The sequence below is a fragment of the Xyrauchen texanus genome, chromosome 3 (genome assembly GCF_025860055.1).
Source record: "Xyrauchen texanus isolate HMW12.3.18 chromosome 3, RBS_HiC_50CHRs, whole genome shotgun sequence".
Taxonomy (NCBI): Eukaryota; Metazoa; Chordata; class Actinopteri; order Cypriniformes; family Catostomidae; genus Xyrauchen; species Xyrauchen texanus.
The window spans coordinates 52,584,340-52,605,300 of record NC_068278.1 but is presented as its reverse complement, the minus strand read 5'-3'; the positions used below and the strand labels follow the sequence as shown (position 1 = coordinate 52,605,300).

The 20,961-nt window shown below is 37.8% G+C and overlaps 1 protein-coding gene across 1 annotated transcript; it reads right to left on the bottom strand.

The window, feature by feature from the left end:
* Positions 1–16: 16 nt before the first annotated feature.
* Positions 17–12,022, bottom strand: zgc:65851 (uncharacterized protein LOC321113 homolog). Its single transcript, XM_052101413.1, has 4 exons — positions 11,178–12,022; positions 8,157–8,474; positions 6,525–6,649; positions 17–5,828 (listed from the first exon to the last, which is right to left on the bottom strand). The coding sequence occupies exons 1-4, from the start codon at positions 11,931–11,933 to the stop codon at positions 5,339–5,341; spliced, it is 1,689 nt and encodes a 562-aa protein (XP_051957373.1). The 5' UTR covers positions 11,934–12,022; the 3' UTR covers positions 17–5,338.
* Between the last annotated feature and the right edge of the window lie 8,939 nt (positions 12,023–20,961).

Below are 20,961 nucleotides of genomic sequence, written 5' to 3'. Positions count from 1 at the left end.
GTCGTAGTATTGTGAGTTTGATTGATAAATGGCTTTATTTGGCTTCAGGGGAATATTACTGTATCAGTTAGCAGCCATACAGTTAGTGTCAGCTTTCCTCCAACCATCTCTGATACAGTGTCGAGATGCAGGAAATGTGAGGACTCTTTAAAGCAGTCACGATTAAGGCAATTACGAACATTTTATACACACATCCAGCAAATCTATCCCATCCCCTCATATTGTTAAGCTCCAAGTGAATCAGGCCATGCAAATTTAAACTCCTCTTGATTCATTCATTTCATGTTTTAACACCACAACAGATGAAAAATTGGCTACATGGATACATCTATTTTGTCCCGTTTATTTGAAGTCTTACTCTCCCCATCTGTCCTACTCTCTTGGATCAGGGGCTGAATTGAAGAAACATTCTTAAGAATAAAATTTGATTTCGTCTTATTTTTTAATATTTTGTATTCTGAAAAAGACTTAAGGATGTTAATTTTTATTAAACATCAACATTCATAGCTAGATACCTTCTTACCAACTTCTTAAAATGTATCCTAAGAACTTTATTTTTCTTTCTTAAGAAGATTTAAGTAAATTCGGCCCCAGATTTTAGTGCAGTTTGTCTGAAGCCAACAGTTCACTTTCCCAAAGGAAACTACAAAAGGCAAAATCCTGTAGTAAACTAGCTTGCTCCCACTGTCACCGTCAGTCTAAACTGATGCCAATTATTCATCTATATATCAGAAAACAGTTGAGGAACCTTTGGTATTATCCTTTTTACTAGAACTGCTCCTGAACTGTGATCTGATCCAGCCAGTCTTATATAACAAACAACATGTAATATTTTATATTGCTATATATTTATTGACCAAACTGAGGGCATTGATTGAAAAAGCATGTACTCAAGGATAATGAGCTCTTGAAAAGAGGGTTATCAGAGATATTAGATCCAATTAATGCATGTTTGAGATGACTTGGTTTGCCTTCTTGCACAGTCCTATTGCGGTGAGTCTAACAAGTGAAATATGGCCAAATCAAGAGATTTGAGGCGAGCATGAGAAAATCACTGAACACGAGTGTTTGAAAATAGTTTTGCATTAATATGCCACAATATCTCCAAACTGGTTCCATTTTTTCCATCTATGATGTTGATATGGAAACCAATTATTCAGTAAAATATAGCAAAGTAATAAGGTTATTGTGTATTATGACATAGATCAGATCACATTTTAGCCACAATTCATGTGGAAATCCAGAGGCATTTTGACAACTGTAAATAAATCTGAATTTGTATAATGTAACACAAACACTTAATATTTAAGTTGCTTATACTCATTTGCCTCCTGCATTGCGGTTGTTTAGATAGTTGTCTGAACTGATGCTTATCTTATGGGGAATAATGTGGCGGCAATAGCGCTTCACTATGGCCGTAGGTGTGAATGTCTGTGACCCCTCTGCCTTCTCTATGGCCTGCCTGTCACCTGCAGGGAGAGAAAAGAGCTGTACCTGTCACTACCAGCTGCATTATGAGCATTTACACTGCCTCAGAAAGACCTCAGTATTACATGTGCTTATAAATTACATGCCTGAAAGCGTTCTATATCATACACACGCATGTTCACTGATACAAAGAAAAAACACAAACATAAAACACACATGTACAAAGACTCATAGCCATGCTTTCTCTTTCTCAATATATATTTGGGTCAGTAACATGTTCAGATCATATTTCAACACAAAATCAAAAGTAAGAAGAAGATGAAGCCCATTTTAGAACCATGTAAGATTCGTTTTTTTTTAACGTGAACTTATTTTGAAAAAAATGTCATTCTAAGAGTAAAATAACAAAAAGTTCAAACACTTGATGCATTACGGCACTGGAAATTTGGTGGTAAAATATTTTTAATTTGAATTAAAATAATGTCACAATGCATACCATTTAATTGCCTTTCAAAATATGATTCATTTTCTTTATGCAAAGTAGCATTTACTGTTTTCTTGAGATTTTCATGTGAAATTTGACCTGGACATGCTTTCGTAAAATAAAACCATTTGTAAGCAGAAGAACAAAAGGACATGGCTAGACACAGGAAACTATTCCAGCTTTCTTGAAGGAAGCCATGTCACTGACTGTAAAGAGGCAGAACATTTGAGAGAAAAAGACAGAGGGAGAGAAAGATTTACTTATAAAGAGTGAGATCTGCTGCGTTATATATGAATAAATCAAGAGGAGGTATTTTATAAACATAGGAGGGAATAGAGGGTTCTTAGCAGCTATTGCCTCTAAAAGCACTGACATCTCTAAATGCTTAAATGCAGAGGAATCATCCCATACTACAGATGCACAATGCACTTCTCTCTCCCAAATCTAAACTTTGAAACCTCCCTATTTATTTTAATAAATGTGATCTTTTATCTCTTTCACCTCGTTGAACTTCATGCTGCCACGCTTGCCATGCTGTGATAAGTGAAATTAAGGAAAACAGATATATCAAATAGATGAACTGAAAAATGATTGTATGGACGGTCACGGATGAACTAGAGAAACTAGCGTTTAACTTGAAAATGATGCATGCTGAGCATGAAAAGGTGAATTAAACCATTCTAGCGAATCAATGATATGAGCTTGGATAATTACGTTCATGTGGGTATAGAAGCCATAATATCGTTGGGAAAAATAGGAGACATGGCCTGTCCCTGTGCTTGGCTAGTGACGTACATTCAGGACTTGAGTGAAGCTCTAGATAATGCGGCTTCTTTACGGACAATTACCTCTTCCTTTTTGTAGCACCGAGAGGTTGGAACCAGCAAACATGGTCCGTTTTGCACAAGAGGCCTTTCATTTAGCTTGCAAGGCATCACATTCCTTTGTCCCATCCTTCACTTTTGGTAATAATGGCACGTGAACACAAGGGCTGTGTCCAAAATCCAAGGAAGCTGCTTTGCTGCCCAGCCAGTCAATGACTTAATAGACAATGTTTTTGTATGAAGGTACCCCCTAAAGAAACTGATTTCAGACCATCATCCAAGGCATCATAGCGTCATGTTATGTCATCTTGAACAAATTCAAGTGAGTTTTAGACATAACCAAGTAAATATTCATGGAATATTATAAATTGAATCATAAGTTGATGAAATGATATTGAATGATATAATTGACATCTATGAATGAATTTACTTCATTCAATCACTTTTCTTCTCCAACAATCACTGAACTGCACGCACAGGATTGTGGAATCTATGATGCCTTCAGGAAGCGACTAGAGTAAGACATCTTTGTACAGTAGATAGATTGTTTTGCAAAATATTTGGATTTGGATTTGGCTGTGCCTTGGTGTCTTCTTTAATCTGTAAAATAAAAATATAATAAAAAGTGACACTATTTGGGGTTCTTCAGGTTGCCACACTGGCAGAATCCTTTGGGGAACATTAAGATCTCCTACTTTTTACTCTAGGAACGATGTGATTAATGGAGGAACCTTTTGAGTTTTTGCACAAACATATGGATTTCGTTATGTTCCTCAGAGAACTGTATTTTTTAAAAGGGTATCTTAAGTTTCCCCAAAGAGTTCAGCAGCAACATGATCGCATGAGAAATTGACATGTTGCTACCAAATGTTCCAGTACCCTGAAATCATCCCAGAGTTACTGACAAGTGGCATCTTCCATCAGACATTTTTTGCATCAATTCAAATGCACCTTCAGGGACATGGGTCCTAGTCTCATGGCAATCAGGAAGTAATCGTGTTCACAGTTTGCCCTTTTCTACCAAAGTTGTGATGGTTCTCGAGCCGAACCTGTTCTCGGCTTGTTCATGGCTGGGGTAAACTGGAGCCTATCGTAAACAGGCCACGCTTTTCCGATGACTTGAGAGCCAAATGGGGACATAACGGGTTACGTGGCTACTGGTAGTTTTATGTGACTTCTGTGTTTATCTCAAGTGTGACTGATTGAATTCAAAGCCCAGGTTAGTTAGCTGGATGGTCGGTGTCCGAGCACAGAGTCCAAGACATCATTGCTTCCTTTCACTGCTGCTTTTGTTTTGGCATGCTCCCTCTACTCTCTTTAAAGTTTTCAATTTGTTTATGATTTGGTCAACCATCCGGTTGAAGCCTGTGTTTCTTGCTGTATGTCCTTGTAGACATTTTCCTTTGTGATCTCTCTAGTCTATCTTTGATCCGTAGAAGACCATATCACAATAGAGCGCTTGTTTGCTCCACGTTTCACTTTTTCACTTTTGATGTCTGACATTTTTTTTTATTGTTGTTATTGAGAGAAAAAGTACACCTTGCTGCAGATGGTAGCTACTGTACTTTGGATAACTACCTGGTGACGGAACATAATCACACCCTCATAATCGGTTCCTCTGAAGAGACAACAAGCTTTTGGGGCCGGTGCGAATCTAGATTTTCCAAACTAGAACTGCCTGTTTTTTCAGTGGAATCATGCTGAACAATTCGAGAATTCACACTGGCCCAGGAACCTGCCCCCGAACCATGTCGGGGGAAAAAGTGAGAGCGATTCGGAGGTTGCATTTTCCCTCTAAGATTACATTTTTACTCCACTTACGGTTTGGTTTAGGGTTGTGGTTTGGGCATATGGTTAATAAAATATGCATTTGTGTTGAACGTATTGCATAATTTACAACTAAAAATAACTTGATTTTGGGGCCACTCTGTGTTTACATTTCACCTGTAAACTGGAGCTCACACATGCTCATACGTTCAACAACACTTCCAGATTTGGCCACGGGGGGCAGTGCTTTGAATTCTGGTAAGCATAGACCGATTTAAGCACAAGAACTTTTGACCCACTGTCGCCGAATTCACAGTGACATCAGTCTTTCTGCAAGTGTGGCGAGGAACCCTAAATGGTGCCACCAGTCATTTTTACAATGTATACTGATTCCAAAGGCAGCATCTTGTCATTTTTACAATGTATACTGATTCCAAAGGCAGCATCTTTCAGATCTTGGACACAGCCTAGGTATGACTAGGCCCATTGCTGTCTTTACTTTCTCCTCTTCTTCTGCCTGGATACAGAAAAATACCCAAACCTTCATTTTAATTTCTAACTCATTCCTTTCCTGCAAAGGAAACAATTACATTTGTTTAAACCTGTCTAATGCTGCTCTGCATTACTCATCAGCAACTGTGATCAGCCATACATAGTGAAATGAAAGTGAAGATGAGTAGAGGATGTTTGTTTGGTGGCGTTGTGTTCGTATATGTGAGTTTTTGTGTTTGTGTGAATGTGGCAAAGGGAAAGAGAGGAAAAGAGGAAACAGAGGGGTCCAGAGAGATGTGTGAGTGATGAGCAGCGGTGGCGGGAGCATTGATGGTAGGCAGCATTACTTGCTCTTGATGGCAGGGGCTTTTTCGCCCTTGTAACTGTCCTCCTTCTCACTCTTGCTATCTGCCTTACTGCTATCGCCCTTGCTATCACTCTTCTTCTCCTTCTCTTTCTCCATTTCTTTTTCAACCACTTTCTGTTCCTTCTGCTCCTTCTGGTCCTTCATCTTTTCTTCCTTTTCCTTCTTCTCATCACCCTTTTCCTTCTCTTTCATGTCTTGTTCTTCCTCCTCCTCATCTTCTCCTTCCTCTCCCTCCTCTCCTTCCTCTCCTGCCTCCTCCTCTCCCTCATCCTCTCCTTCCTCTTCCTTCTCCTCCTCCTCCTCCTCCTCCTCCTCCTCTTCCTGCACTTCCACTTCCTCAGGTTTGGCTCCACTCTTCCTGTAAGTGCTCAGGGCATAAGTGCGGCTTGACGGATAAGAGTAGGAGGACTGCATCATGGCTCCGCCCACAGAGCTTAGACGGCATTCTTCACCTTCCAGCAGCTTCCTGTTGGGAAAGACCAAAAAGTCAATTTAGCAACCAAAGATGATCCAACATGTCATACTGTGAGTGTTAAATGTTCTGTAAGCAATTTTAGCAGTCTTGATAACTTCCACTATTTTGCTAACTTCAACCACACGCCCTCTTGCAAACTCCGCCTTCCAAAGACATGTTAACAAATCCAATGTCAGCAAACCCAAATGCACAAATTATTGACAGTGTTTCTGATTGCCTAGTTTTTGCGAGTTGTCACAGAGACAGGTGTGATTTCTAAAGACACCTTTTTTTGTGATATTTGTCAGGTAGTTGTAGGAAAGTTTTATGCGTGGTTATCCTAAAAACAGCACCTTTAACACAGTAATAATATATCTAGGGAACTTTTGTAACTTTAGTGACAATTAATGTCCAAACATTCTTCTTCTTCCAGCAGCACAGTGTTATAGGATACTGAAGTTTACAAAATTAATTTATAAAATGTCCTTTGTTCCATGTGCAATAGGCCTCCTTAATAAAACAAAGTAGAAGGCAAGAGTTTTCAAGGGCACACTATTGGCTTAATTTGAATAATTGATTTTTATTTTCTACTGTATGTATTGTATTTTTTTTTTTTTTTTGGTGTGTAGTAAATGAAATGGACAATAAAGTAACTTAAACCTAAATCCAAGATAAATTCAATTATAATACAGTGAAAATGGTTCTGACCTGTAGGCAGCGATCTCAATATCCAGTGCCATCTTGACATTCAGCAGGTCCTGGTATTCACGTAAGTGGCGAGACATTTCACCTTTAGTGCTGCGCAAAGCAGATTCCAGCTGCTGAATAGTATCCTACAGGACAAAAAGCATATTGTTTTTATTGAAAATTTAACTCCAAACACTGTTCTGATCATTTACATCTGAAAATACAAATAGACAAAGTGTATTTTTATGTATAAATAACTATTTTACATTTACCATATCAGCATTATGTATACATTACTTAACCATATAGGACTATTTCAATGTTAGGTAAGTTGTTCAAAAAAGTAATCCACTACAAATGAATGAAAATTTCTCTAAAAACTGTATTCAGTTTACACTACTCATTACTTCATCGAAAAACTAATCACATTACTAATTACTTTACTTTCAAAAAACACTTCACAGAAGTTATGTTTTTCCACTGTTTTTGTTAATATAAAGTGGCTACTTCCCTCGCACCGGTGACTTTTCATCCCACAGCCCTCCACCAGTTAACTCTTGGTTCAAGGGTGTAGTTTTGGCTTGGGGCTTGCTTGTTTGATTATTCCATCCCCCTGGAATCTACAGCCTTGGATATATTAATGTCTGTATTTCCTCCTTGTTCACGGTCGCACTCAAGTCATACATGTACATATTTCTCCCTTACATTGACTCTTTAGTGACTCTTCAACTGTCACAGAAATGCAACAAACGTTCATGTTTTGAATGTATTATATATAATAATATTATTTTATAAATGTGTAACCCAAGTAATGTACTTAAAACTAACAACTAATAAAAATGTATTTACATTTATTCATTTAGCTAAAGCTTTTATCCAAAACGAGGACATAAGCAATTCGTCATACAAAAACCAACAATATCCACAGTATTGCACTGCGAAATTCTAGTTGTAGCTGTAATCTGAAACTGTAATCTGTAATCAGTAACTATAATCTGACTAATTACATATGTAGTGCATTGCACATATGTTTTTACTTTAAAAAGCAATTCGATTACAGTAACCAGTGTTGGGTAAGGAACTCAAAATAAGTAATCATCTACAAATTATGGATTACTTCTCTAAAAAAATGTAATCAGATTACTTTACAAACTATTTTATGTCAAATGTAATCTCATAAACAATTTATTTTACTTTTGAGTTACTTTCTAAAACCCTTTTCCTAGAAAATATTTTGGAAATTCTAAATGTCAATATTTCCTCCTCATTCATTGTCACACACACTTCTGCTGTCAAAGAAATGCTAGCTGATGTACATATTAATTCATATTTAAAATGTATTATACGTATTCCTTTAATGCATGTAATGTACTTAAAATTAATTACTTTCATTGAAAGTCTGTAACTGTAATCTGATTACAAGAATTTAAAATGAAATGCTTTACACTACATTTTTACTAAAAAAGAAATGTGATTACAGTAACTAATTCCTTTGTAATTGGATCGCCCAACACTGACAGTAACTAATTGTATTAGTTGGAGTATTATACATTGTAGAATGTATTTTGGCCTAAACTCGGTTTTCCTTTTCCTAATGTCTAAATAGAAACTAGAGGGTGTTTTCAAAAGCTGTTCCAGTGTGGATGCTCTCACCTGCAGCTCTCCAATGTCATTACTGTGGCGGTCCTCCATCTCTGCCAGTTGTCTCTCTAAGGCCTCGTTGTGAGCTTTCAGGGCCTCGGTCTCCAGTGTGCGTGACTGCAGCTGTCGGCGGTACTCAGACAGCTCATCCTTGGTCTGCTTCAGGGTATCATTGTTGCGGGCTGCCGCCTCCGTCACAGTTAAAAACTTGGAGCGGTACCATTCCTCTGCCTGATGCTGGTTCTGGGAAGAGAGAGACTCGTACTGGGCACGGATGTCCTTTAAGGCCACAGCGAGGTCCGGTTTACTTACATCCATCTCAACCGACACCTGTACAGGAGCAACATGGTTTTAAAATGAGTGGTACTAATATCAATACTAATACTAAAACTAACATAATTAACACAAATTCTAACATCAACACTAATAGGCCTAGTAACATAAAGCCTACTTAAAAGAATGAATTAATAGGTTGTTGTCAGTCACTTAGCCAAACCCATTATTTACAATATGTGGGTCCAATGTTTATAGACTTTTTGGCCATACAGGCCTAGTGATAGCAATAAATAGTCTTTAATCTGTTTGTAAGAGTTAATGGTATTGATCTGGTGGACAAACCTAATTTAGTAGCTGATTCATTATTGATTTCTAATGAATAATTAATGCCCCGCAATATTCATTTACATTTACGCTAAAAGCAGACCATAAATTATATAAATATATACTGTAGGCTATAAACATATAAATAGTTACTTTGCCATTATTTATGAATAGAAGACATACATGTGTACATATACAAAGTTGAGATATACAGATAATATAGCAATATAATGATAAAAAATGCTTTCCTGTGGTATTAAATCAATAAACCACCATTCATTAAGTAATAAAGCTTTTGAAAATGCAGTAGACCTAATATATTCAGTGCTAATGTTGGTCATGGGATGTTTAATTAGTCTTCAAGTGTAATTGTAGTGATGCAGTTTTGAGCCCTTGTGACTGCGGGATGGAGCACAGACTCCAGGGGTTTTATGCACAAGGAAAAATGACACCTTCATGTGCCGGGCCTGACCATTTGCATGGAGATGCAACAGGAATTCATCACCCACAACATCAACAAAACCATGCATCAGCATCATCTTACATCAGTTACATTCACTACAATGGCCCATCTGTTACTGGCTATTTTTTGTTGTTTTAATGCTTTTCAAAGAATCCAGAAGAGGACTGCGAAGAACATCTGAAAAACATCTACTCTTTTCTTATATTCTTATCAACATTCTCATATACAATTTCTTTATGATCAAAATATTAATATTTTATATATGTATTACAAACTGAATATCTAAGTTTTTATATTAGGGGAGGGGTTCCTCCCTGAGTTGGCCAATCCCTGGGTCTGTAAAAGTTGGGACGAAACTTTGAACACTGGCTTATAGCTTCAATAAACCAAATTGTGCGATCACATAAAATATTACAAATGTTTAGATTTTTGTTGAATTCTTATGGTTTGACTGCAGTTGAAAGAAAGTATATCGCTTGATGTTAAACTGGAGCTTCTTTTTTCTTTTCTTTTTTTTTTAGATGTTGTCAAATGTTGTGCAGAAACACTCTAGCTGCATGTGACTCTGGGCGATTCCAAAATGATGCAGTCCCGACTCAAGGACGCTGCGCCGCGGTGTCCCACCGCTCACTGCAGCCACGCCTAAAATCCTGCGCTACCGCATCGCTACGTTGAGGTGAGGTGAGGAAGTTTAAATAGCCCAATATCAACAAATCTCTTTCAATATATTCCTCCCTCTTTAAAGGTGTCTTTGCCCGACTAAATACACTAAACAAGATTTAACATTTCAAACTCACGCACAATAGTAGGCTACTAGCGAGTGGAATGAAATTATAAATGCATATTTAGATTGAATGGTCCCGGTGTAGCGCAGGTCTCCAAACTGCGCACGACTGTCTGTGCTGCAGTGCTGTAAATTCTCCCATGCGCACACCGCCCTGAATGACAATGCACATTCATGATACGCATGCCCACATGATGAGTTATGAAAAATGCACAAGTATTTCATAGCATTTCTATAAATATATAGGTATTATTTTAATTTTATGTTGCCAAAATGTTATATTTGAGCTCATTTCATTTTATAAAATAAATTCCATCTTACACTTAATAAAGTGAAACCGCGGTTGCTGCCAAGGAGCTCTGCCAGATCTTATCCATAAAACTGACATTGATTTACGCACAGTAATATATATAGGCCTGCTTACAAAATACAACAACAATAATAATAAATAACCAATTTTGTTTTGTAAATGAATTTTGGTAACCTAAAAAAAAATAAAAAATAAAAAAAATGTAATAATTCTTCCCAAAAGAGAAGTGCATGTCCTTTGATGAGGACATTTTAACTAAATAAATAAAACTAAATAAACTTAATGAAAACTAATTTGCTAAATAAATTAAACATATTTTTGTATGTATATGTATTTATTTATTGTATTTTCTTAATTTAAGATTTTTTTTATTGAAATTGTAATTATTTTTGAAACAAATAGCCTATAGTTAATATTTTATTGCATTTATTGTAACCAAAAAATTACAAATAGTTTTGCATGTATGTACGTTTTTTTGTATTTATTTTATGTCTTATTTTAAGCCATTTTTTGTAGAAATTTTAAGTATTTTGTAACACATAGTCTATATTTAATATTATATTAAATGTTTATTAAAATTGTATACATTTTTTTTATAAATATTACTTTTTTTATTAAATATTTTAGTGCACTTATTGTAACTTTAAAATATTTTTGTATGTATTTAAGTTTTTTGTATTTTTTTTTTAATTTTTAATTTAAGGCATTTTTGTTGAAATTGTAAGAATTGTTTCAATAAACAGCATTTTTTTTTTTTTTATCGGACTTACTGTAACTTTAAAAATAAATGTTTGAATACTTACATTAGAAGTTTTGAATGCAGCAGCGGTGCATATTTGCCGCATAATGAAAAACGTACTTTATATAACTTTTTACCTGTGTGGCCTGAAGAGAAGCTTGCAGCTCCTGAAGTTCCTCCTCGTGCACTTTCCTGAGGAAGGCGATCTCATCGAGCAAGGACTCGACTTTCTTCTCGAGCTCCAGTCGGGAGAGAGTGGCATCATCGACATCCTTGCGGTACCCCTTCATGCTGCTCTCGGCCTCCTCTCGCAGCCGGGTCTCCTCGTCAAGCTTCTCCTTGACACGCTCGACCGCCTCGTTCATCTGTACGCAGTCCAGGTGCATCTGGCTCTTCTCATGCGTCAACTCCTCGACGCGCGCGCGCAGCTGGCGGACCTCCTGCTCGTAGAGGTCGTGCAGGCGTGACGGCTCGTTGTGCCGCTGGCGCAGCAGGGCCACCTCGGCTCCCAGAACTTTGTTGTGCTGCTCGAGGTTGTGCACCTTCTCGATGAACGTCACGAAGCGGTCGTTGAGGCCCTGCAGCTGCTCCTTCTCGTTGGTGCGGATGATTTTCAGCTCGTTGGTGATGGCCGTTGTCTGCGTCAGGTCCACGGAGTCCTGCATGTACTGGAAGCCGCTGCGGCCAGATCCAAGTTTGGTGCGGTAACTTGAAGATGTGATCGTGGAGGGTGGAGCGGCATAGCTGCGGTGGTGCTGGGATCCGGAGCGATACCCACCCGTCACCCGGGACGGGCTGCTGCTGCTGCCGCTGCCTATGGTGACGCGTCGTGGCGCATCTCCAAAAATCTTCCTGTACGAGCTGCTTGTGTACATGTCGCCGGAGTAACTCATGTTTAAACGCTTCAAGGACACAGACTGCGTGAGCGAGGTGTGTGGATGTAGGAAAGAGATGCGAGTGCCAGTCAGGTTGCCACTGAAGCATCTTATATAGGCACAGACGAGCATCATCTGACGCATGGGGCGGTGGTGGAGAGGGGGGTAACCTGCAACCCTGAGCAAAAAGACAGTCCCAGGAGAGAGATGTCATTCAGTCCAATGCTTTGCCTTGTGCTTTTCTACCCACTCATCCTTTTTTGTGGAGCATGTAACATGGAAGGAGATAGAGATGTAAATGATCATGCTGCAGACTGTAAAACTGAGGATAAATAAAGGTCAAACGATGTAAGACAGTCACTTAATGTTCTTTTTAAAATATTTCTTTGACAACTCATAATAAAGATATTTTAATTAATTGTGAATGGTGAAACAAAAACAAAACCTAATATGTGATAGATCAATCAGTTTCATCAGTGTATCGCATGTTTAATTTGTGCAATTAAACAAAATTTCATGTCTTGCACAGGACTGAAGCATGTTGCAGTGAGATGCATGATATAATTAATATTTTGTCAGTGTGTTACATATGATAAAATATGACATGCATGTTTTGTGAGTATATTGCATGTAATACTGATCTATTTGTGCATTTATGTAGAGGATGTCTTGCATGTCTGTATGGGATTGAAGCATGTTGCAGTGGGAGGGAGTGTCTAACTGTGTTGTAATGCGGGTGGTAGCCTGTGCCTCTGCAGAGTCTGAATACTGAATGAGACACAGTGGTCTCATCCTGATGACCCTCCTCGATGCAGAATCCAGTTTGGGCTCAAAACCAGAGCCTGTTTCGGCCACACCTTGGTAGTTTGGAACAAATATTTACCTTCTCTGTATTGCACACCTACACACATGCACAAACATATAGTGCATCTGAAGAGGGTTATAGAACACCTTTAAGATATCTAATGGTGCATGTGACAAAATACATACAAGCATTGTAAAACTCAATGTAGACCTGCATCCTGTTGAATTTTTTTTCTGACAAGTCATCGGTATTGTCTTTGTTGCTGGAGTGGAGGTGGGTAGGGTATATTTTGAGTGCAGGACTGTTGCACCATCCCTCCTCACAGATTTGGATTGAGGCCAAGGGAGCCACACCTCACACCAACAAACCGCTGGAGAGATGCTACAGGTCCTGCTGTCTTCAATCAGCATTCCCCCAGAGACCTGAAACAGATGATTCACTCTGCTGAAGAGAGACCTGAGACAGAGCATTTTCTCTGTTGGAGGCAGACAGAGTGTAGACTGCTGCATAGAGGTGGAAATTGGCACTGTGTGGAACACAATGACTGTACAAGACTGGACAGAACTAAAGCAAACTACTGAAAAGTTCATGTCTGACAGACAGACAGACAGATAGATAGAAGGATAGATGGATAGATAGATAGATAGATAGATAGATAGATAGATAGATAGATAGATAGATAGATAGATAGATAGATAGATAGATAGAGAGACGGACGGACGGACATAGATAGATAGATAGAAGTATAGATGGATAGATGGATGGACGGACATAGATATATATATAGATAGAAGGATAGATGATAGATGGATGGATGGATAGATAGATGGATAGATAGATAGATAGATAGATAGATAGATAGATAGATAGATAGATAGATAGATAGATAGATAGATAGATAGATAGATAGATAGATAGATGGATAGAGAGAGACGGACGGACGGACATAGATAGATAGAAGTATAGATGGATGGACGGACAGATATATATATATAGATAGAAGGATAGATGATAGATGGATGGATGGATGGATAGATGGATAGATAGAAGGATAGATGGATGGATAGACAGATGGACAGATAGATAGATAGATAGATAGATAGATAGATAGATAGATAGATAGATAGATAGATAGATAGATAGATAGATAGATAGATAGATAGGAGAGATAGATAGATGGATGGACGGACAGACATAGAAAGATGGATGGATGGATGGATGATGGATGGACAGACAGACATAGATAGATGCACAGGGTTAAATATATCTCTCAATAAACCTACACTTCAATTTCCTCAGATCCTTATAAAGAGGATGTGAAGGTTTTCCCATAATGTCTTCTAGCTTCCCCCTTTGTACTCTTTGTAGCTTTGTACTCACATTAAAAGACCGTAACGTCCTAAGGAAGAACAACCTACTTTGCTCTTTCTTATAGACTGCCTCTGTATTATCTGACTAATCCAGTCTGTTATTGAGGTGCACCCCTAGGAATTTATAACTGTCCACAATTTCAACCCCCCCGATTATGACAGGAGTAGGCAGCTGCCTTCTTCACCTAAATCCATCCATCTATCGCCTAAAATCAACCACCAGCCCCTAGTTTTCTTTACATTTACATGATGGTTTCTGTCACACCAGTTTACAAAGTTCCCTATAAGATCTCTATATTCTCTGTCCATGTCCTCTGTAATACATCTGACAATGTATGAGTCATCTAAGAACTTTTGCAAATGGCATGCTCCAGAGTTTTTTGAAAGTAAGAAGTGTATACAGTGAATAAAAAAGGTGATAGAACAGTCCCCTATGTTGCACCAGTACTACTCAGTACCAGCTCTGATGGGCATCCCTGCAGTCTAACAAACTGTGGCCTATCTGTGAGATACTCTACATTACATGACACCATACTCTGATCCACCTTCATTGTAGATAACTTCTCTGCCAGCCATAATGGCTGTATCGTGTCAAATGCACCTCACAGTTGCTTATGATTCTTCAAGATGTGTGTAAGCTCTATGGAGCATATAAATTATTGCGTCTTCCACTCCTATCCTGGCCTGGTAAGCAAACTGCGGTGGATCCAAGCTGTCACGTACCAAAGGCTTATGATGCTGGAGAACAATTCTCTAAAATATTTTCATTACCTGTGATGTCAGGGCCACAGGCCTGAAGACCTTAGGGGAACTTGGATGTTTATTCTTAGGCACAGGAACAATTCATAATGTTTTCCATATGGTAGGCACCTTCCACAGTTTCAGTGAGAGGCTAAAGAGATGGCTAAAAAACCCTGCTCCCCTGGTTATACTGCAGAATAAAAAATTTTTTATCTGAGAATGTTGAATATAATATAAAAAATACAAATATTTAAAAATAAATAAAAATCCTTTTAAAAAAGATTAATTCACCTGAGAAGCAGCATATGAGATATTTAGACTTGCTTTTAGAGAATAGACCTTGAATATAAGTATATTTTGTCTTTACTGCACTTGCAGAAGTATAACCATGTGAAAAAATACTTGTATACAAAATACACTTACTGTATATTTAAGATAAATACTCTTAAAGCAAGTCTAACTTATATGTTGCTTCTTCAAATAGGTGTATCTTGTTTTAAGGATTTCTAGACTATTTTATATTATAGAATTTGCATTTTTTAAATTTTTACCACCCCACCCACCATATACAATCCTACCCAACCCCAACAGAACAATCCCCAATCAGAACAACAGGACTTGTATACATGTATACATACATACACACATACACATACATACACACACAAGCACATATAAATTAAATGATAAAAAAAAAAAATTATATATATACACACACACACACACACACACACACACACCTCCACTCAATCCACATCGAAGGTTCATAAATCATGAAAAAAAAAAATTCAATAAATTGTTGCCATCTTTCAAAGAAAGATTCCCCCTACCTCTAATATTGTACTTGATTTTTTCAAGTTTAAAAAAAAAAAAAAGGCCAAATCTCTGAACCAAACTGAAATCGAAGGGGGTTGTGGGGAAGTCCAAGATAACAGTATTCTTCATCTAGCGATAAGAGATGCAAAAGCCAAAGACTGCTGTCAAAGGGCTAGCAACTAACTTGACCCCTAGGACATCAGAAACTATTGTAAAGAAAGAATTACAAAAGTTTTGCAATTTGGGACAAAGTACAAACATATGGCTAAGGTTACATGGGGAAAGTTTACATTTATCACATGAATCGGAAACATTGGGATATATTTTAGAAAGTTTAGTCTTCGAGAGATGAGCTCAGTAAATCATTTAAAATTGTATAAATCTAAGTCTAGCATACAAAGTGGTGGTACGTACATTGTCTAATACTCTACTCCTGTATTCATCCTCAAACTCTAAGTCAAGTTCCTCTTCCCAAGCCCTGAAAGCTTTAATACTTTTAGACTTATCCTTTGACAAGATAACTGCATATACAGCGCTTCACTTTTTCCACATTTTGTTATTTTACAGCCTTATTCCAATTATATTTCCTCAATTCTACAAACAATACCCCATATTGACAACGTGAAAGTTTGAATCTTTGCAAATTTATTAAAAATAAAAACAAAAATAATCAAAATGTACATAAGTATTCACAGCCTTTGCTCAATACTTTGTTGAAGCACCTTTGGCACCAATTACAGCCTCAAGTCTTTTTGTGTATGATCCTACAAGCTTGGCACACCCATTTTTGGGCAGTTTCTCCCATTCTTCTTTGCAGGACCTCTCAAGCTCCATGAGGTTGGATGGGGAGCGTCGGTGCACAGCCATTTTCAGATCTCTCCAGAGATGTTCAATCGGGTTCAATTCTGGGCTCTGACTGGGCCACTCAAGGACATTCACAGAGTTGTCCCATAGCCACTCCTTTGTTATCTTGGCTGTGTGCTTAGGGCCGTTGTCCTGTTGGAAGATGAACCTTCGCCCCAGTCTGAGGTCCAGAGCGCTCTGGAGCAGGTTTTCATCAAGGATGTCTCTGTACATTGCTGCATTCATCTTTCCCTCGATCTTGACTTGATCCCAGTACCTGCCACTGAAAAACATCCCCACAGCATGATGCTGCCACCACCATGCTTCACTGTAGGGATGGTATTGGCCAGGTGATGAGCGGTAACAAAGGCCCTTCTCCCCCGATCGCTCAGTTTGGCCGGGTGGCCAGCTCTAAGAAGAGTGCTGGTGGTTCCAAACTTCTTCCATTTATGGATGATGGAGGCCACTGTGTTCATTGGGACCTTCAATGCTGCAGAACGTTTTCAGTACCCTTCCCCAGATCTGTGCCTCGCTACAATCCTGTCTTGGAGGTCAACAGACAATTCATTAGACTTCATGGGTTGGTTTGTGCTCTGACATGCACTGTTAACTGTGGGACCTTTTATAGACAGGTGTGTGCCTTTCCAAATCATGTCCAATCAACTGAATTTACAACAGGTGGAGTCCAAGCAAGTTGTAGAAACATCTCAAGGATGATCAGAGGAAACAGGATGCACCTGAGCTCAATTTTGAGTGTCATGGCAAAGGCTGTGAATTCTTATGTACATGTGATTTTTTTTATTTTTAATACATTTGCAAAGATTTCAAACAAACTTATTTCACGTTGTCATTATGGGATATTGTTTGTAGAATTTTTAGGAAAATAATTAATTTCATCCATTTTGGAATAAGGATGTAACATAACAAAATGTGGAAAAAGTGAAGCGCTGTGAATACTTTCTGGATGCACTGTATATTTGAGATAATCCCACCCATATGAGGATTCAGTTAAATTCCTCTTCCCATGTAGACTTTGAAGGCAGAGAGGGAAACCCGGCAAACAGAGAGGAGGCACAGTGCCTAATTTGAAAATAACAAAATAGGTGAGAGGGAAACACATTATTAATGAAAAGATCTTCAAAGCATTTCAGACCTTTCTTTTCCCAGAAAGAGAATACAGAATCTGAAAAGGGAGGAAAAAGATGATTATTACGTATAGGAGAATTTTTAGGCTATTTTAAATGGAAAACAAGACAAAAACACTTGATAGAAATAAGTTTTTTTTGCTGTGAATTTCTTTACTGAATTCAACTTAATAAAAAGTATTTTTCCCTTTAATTCAGTGAATGTCATTTAGAGGTATTTTTAAAAGATGATTTTGTCCTCTTTATTGTTAGTAAGCACGTTTAATACAACCTTTTAAGTTAGGACACAAGCTGAATAATCGGTTAAGAGCTAATGATTAATCATTGCAATACTCGCCGAATAGTCAAATAATCGTTCTAATAATCGTTAGATTAATCGATTATCAAAATAATCGTTAGTTGCATCCCTAGTATAGTGTACACCTGCTCAATGAAAAATGCCCTGAGATAATGATACTAGATGATTCAGCACTACATTAATGAAACTGACTTGACTTGATCAGAAAGCTTTGTAAAAAGGGGAGATTTGTGGTGATTAATATGACAATTTGCAAAATTTGCTTTAGTGTCAGAAGCAGAGCCAGGACCCAGTTGTAGGCCTATGCAAGAGATTGATGCTCTCACTGTGGAAGACACAGGTAAGCTGTGTGAATAAGCAAACATGATGACATTAGTTACACTAGGCCTATAACAACTTTCTATGCCCAAGTGCTACCAGTGACCCATTGTGTTTTTTTTTTTATCAAAAGATAGGCCTTGTAAATATACAAAATGCCTAGAAAAATACAATGAATTACAAGGCTGTAGAGAACAGTGCACTATTACAGACTTGTATACTGAGGTTGTAATTACATTATTTTAATAGTCAGTCGTGAACTAAAGTGGGCCGGTCTAAGGCATGAAATTCCAGGGCTGAAAACGAGTCCAAATCTGGCCCTGAATCCATGGCTTATTATTAGAAAAAAAATGTACCTTCTTGGTAGGGAACACACACTTCACAAAATCTGATGTAGTCTGTTATACAGTTTGTAAAGCCATCGTTATCGTCTCAGTACTCCACCTGGAATAACTCCCTGTCAGTTACCATATAGCACGTCCTTAACACATCCACTGAATCCTCAGACAACAACTGGACAGTCCTGGTAGTAGTTGGATGCCTCCTCACCAAAGGCATGTACATAGGAGAAATATGTATCAGACAATGATCAGACCCAACTGGAGCAAAGCAGATGCACTGTATGCTTCCTTAACGTCCACGTACAGTTTATCCAGTATCTTGTCTCCTCTTGTACTACAAGTTACATTCTGGGTAAAGTTTGTCATGGTACTCGATATTTTTGCATGTTTAAAGTCTCCATTTATTATAATGAATGCATTTGGATAGCTTGTCTGCAGGTCCAAGGCAGTGGAATGGATAATGTCACATGCATGTGCTGCCACTCCGAGGGTGAAATATAAACGATAACCATGATAACATTTGAGAATTCACGTAGCAAATAATATGGTCTTAATCCAATGGCAAGCAGCTCAACATCAGGTGTGCAAATCACTGCTCTCATGACCCAGATTACACCATTTGGTATTAAATCCAGTAAAGTTGGAAAAAATATTCACAGATTTGATCTTCACGGATCAATAACTAATTACAGAAACATTGTTAAAATAAAAATGACACCTCATTCCAACCGTAGTAATGTAGACAACGAGCTACAACATAATTTCCATCAAAAGTTGTCACCAAATTCAGTTCAAATATCAGTGGTCTGCTGGTTATAATACAACACTTAGTTTGGAAAAATGTGCTTTTGCAATTCATGCGTTGAGCACTTCTTACAAATTGAACAGTAATATACTTGAATTATTTTCAGTTTCAAAGAATGATTTCTGTTCCTTGTGTGGAAATGAGGACCAGCCCAAAACTGTTGATGCTGTTTGGGTGAGATTAATGTTTAATTGTTTTAAACCATCAATACAGTAGATAATCCGAATAGTGCATAATCTATAAATAATCTGGAGTGAAATTCCAGGGACAACATTAAAGTAATCAAATATTTAATACTTTTATCCATTACAGGATTACTAAAGTAAAAATTTTCGTAATATGTTTAACGTATTCATCCCCATATAGATTCATTGTGAAACTTGTTCAAGATGGTTTCACATACAATGCCTTGGAATGACAGCAGCACAAATACCAAACAAAGGTATTCCTTGTATTGTGTGTTGTGCAACAGCAGCAGGAGAGTTTGGTTATCTCTTACTAGTGAAAATTTTTGTCCCTATAAAATTTCCCAGGATTATGCAAAGGCAGGAGACCTCTGATATGTGAACTGAATTTGGTGACACTATAACGTGTAACAGTGAAGTTATTGAATATTTTTGTAGGATCACTTTTCGGTTTTGCACTTTACAGACAGTCCCTGCGGACTTGTATCTCAGCTGGTAGCGCACAGAGATCAATGTAATTTGTCCAACTCAAGAGTTCATCCATCTTGTTGCTCAATGATTGTACATTCCCCATGACCACCGAGGGTAGGTAAGGCTTATATTTCCCCTTCTTCTCCCTCTTCTTGTTTTTTTTACCCTCACTCCCGTTCTAGTTCCTTGCCTACTTATCCTCAAATCCCTCTGTATCTCCTCCAGATATGCTGCCCTTCGTGTTCGAAATGAATATCCCAGTCTTCTGACAGACAGACAGACAGACAGACAGACAGACAGACAGACAGACAGACAGAAAGATAGATAGATAGATAGATAGATAGATAGATAGATAGATAGATAGATAGATAGATAGACAAACAGACAGACATATAGATAGATAGATAGATAGATAGATAGATAGATAGATAGATAGATAGATAGATAGATAGATAGATAGATAGATAGATAGATAGATAGATAGATAGATAGATAGATAGATAGATAGATAGACAGGAATATAGAATCAAAAAAACAGTCTGTTTGAAGCAAGATATGTTAAATAAATTTTTCCTTTACAATGGTGCCCTCTAATGGACAGATGTGTACCTACTGACAGTTCATGCAAATTGAATAGATCCACATGCCATGGTGATAATTCACCAACAGATGGCACTTTCAGAAAAATCGGTATTAAATTCACCTCGAGTACACAAAGCCCCAGGTTCAAATCCACTTAGACATACCTTTATAATTTAATAAACAAATATCGCTTCCACACTTCAGTTGACGTATATCTTGAGTGTTGGACATTGGTTTGCATTTTTCTTTGCGATTCGACTGGAAAAGAGTGCGAGCTGCAGAACACAAGCAAAATCTCCACAAAATTTGACATTTTCCAGCTCTCA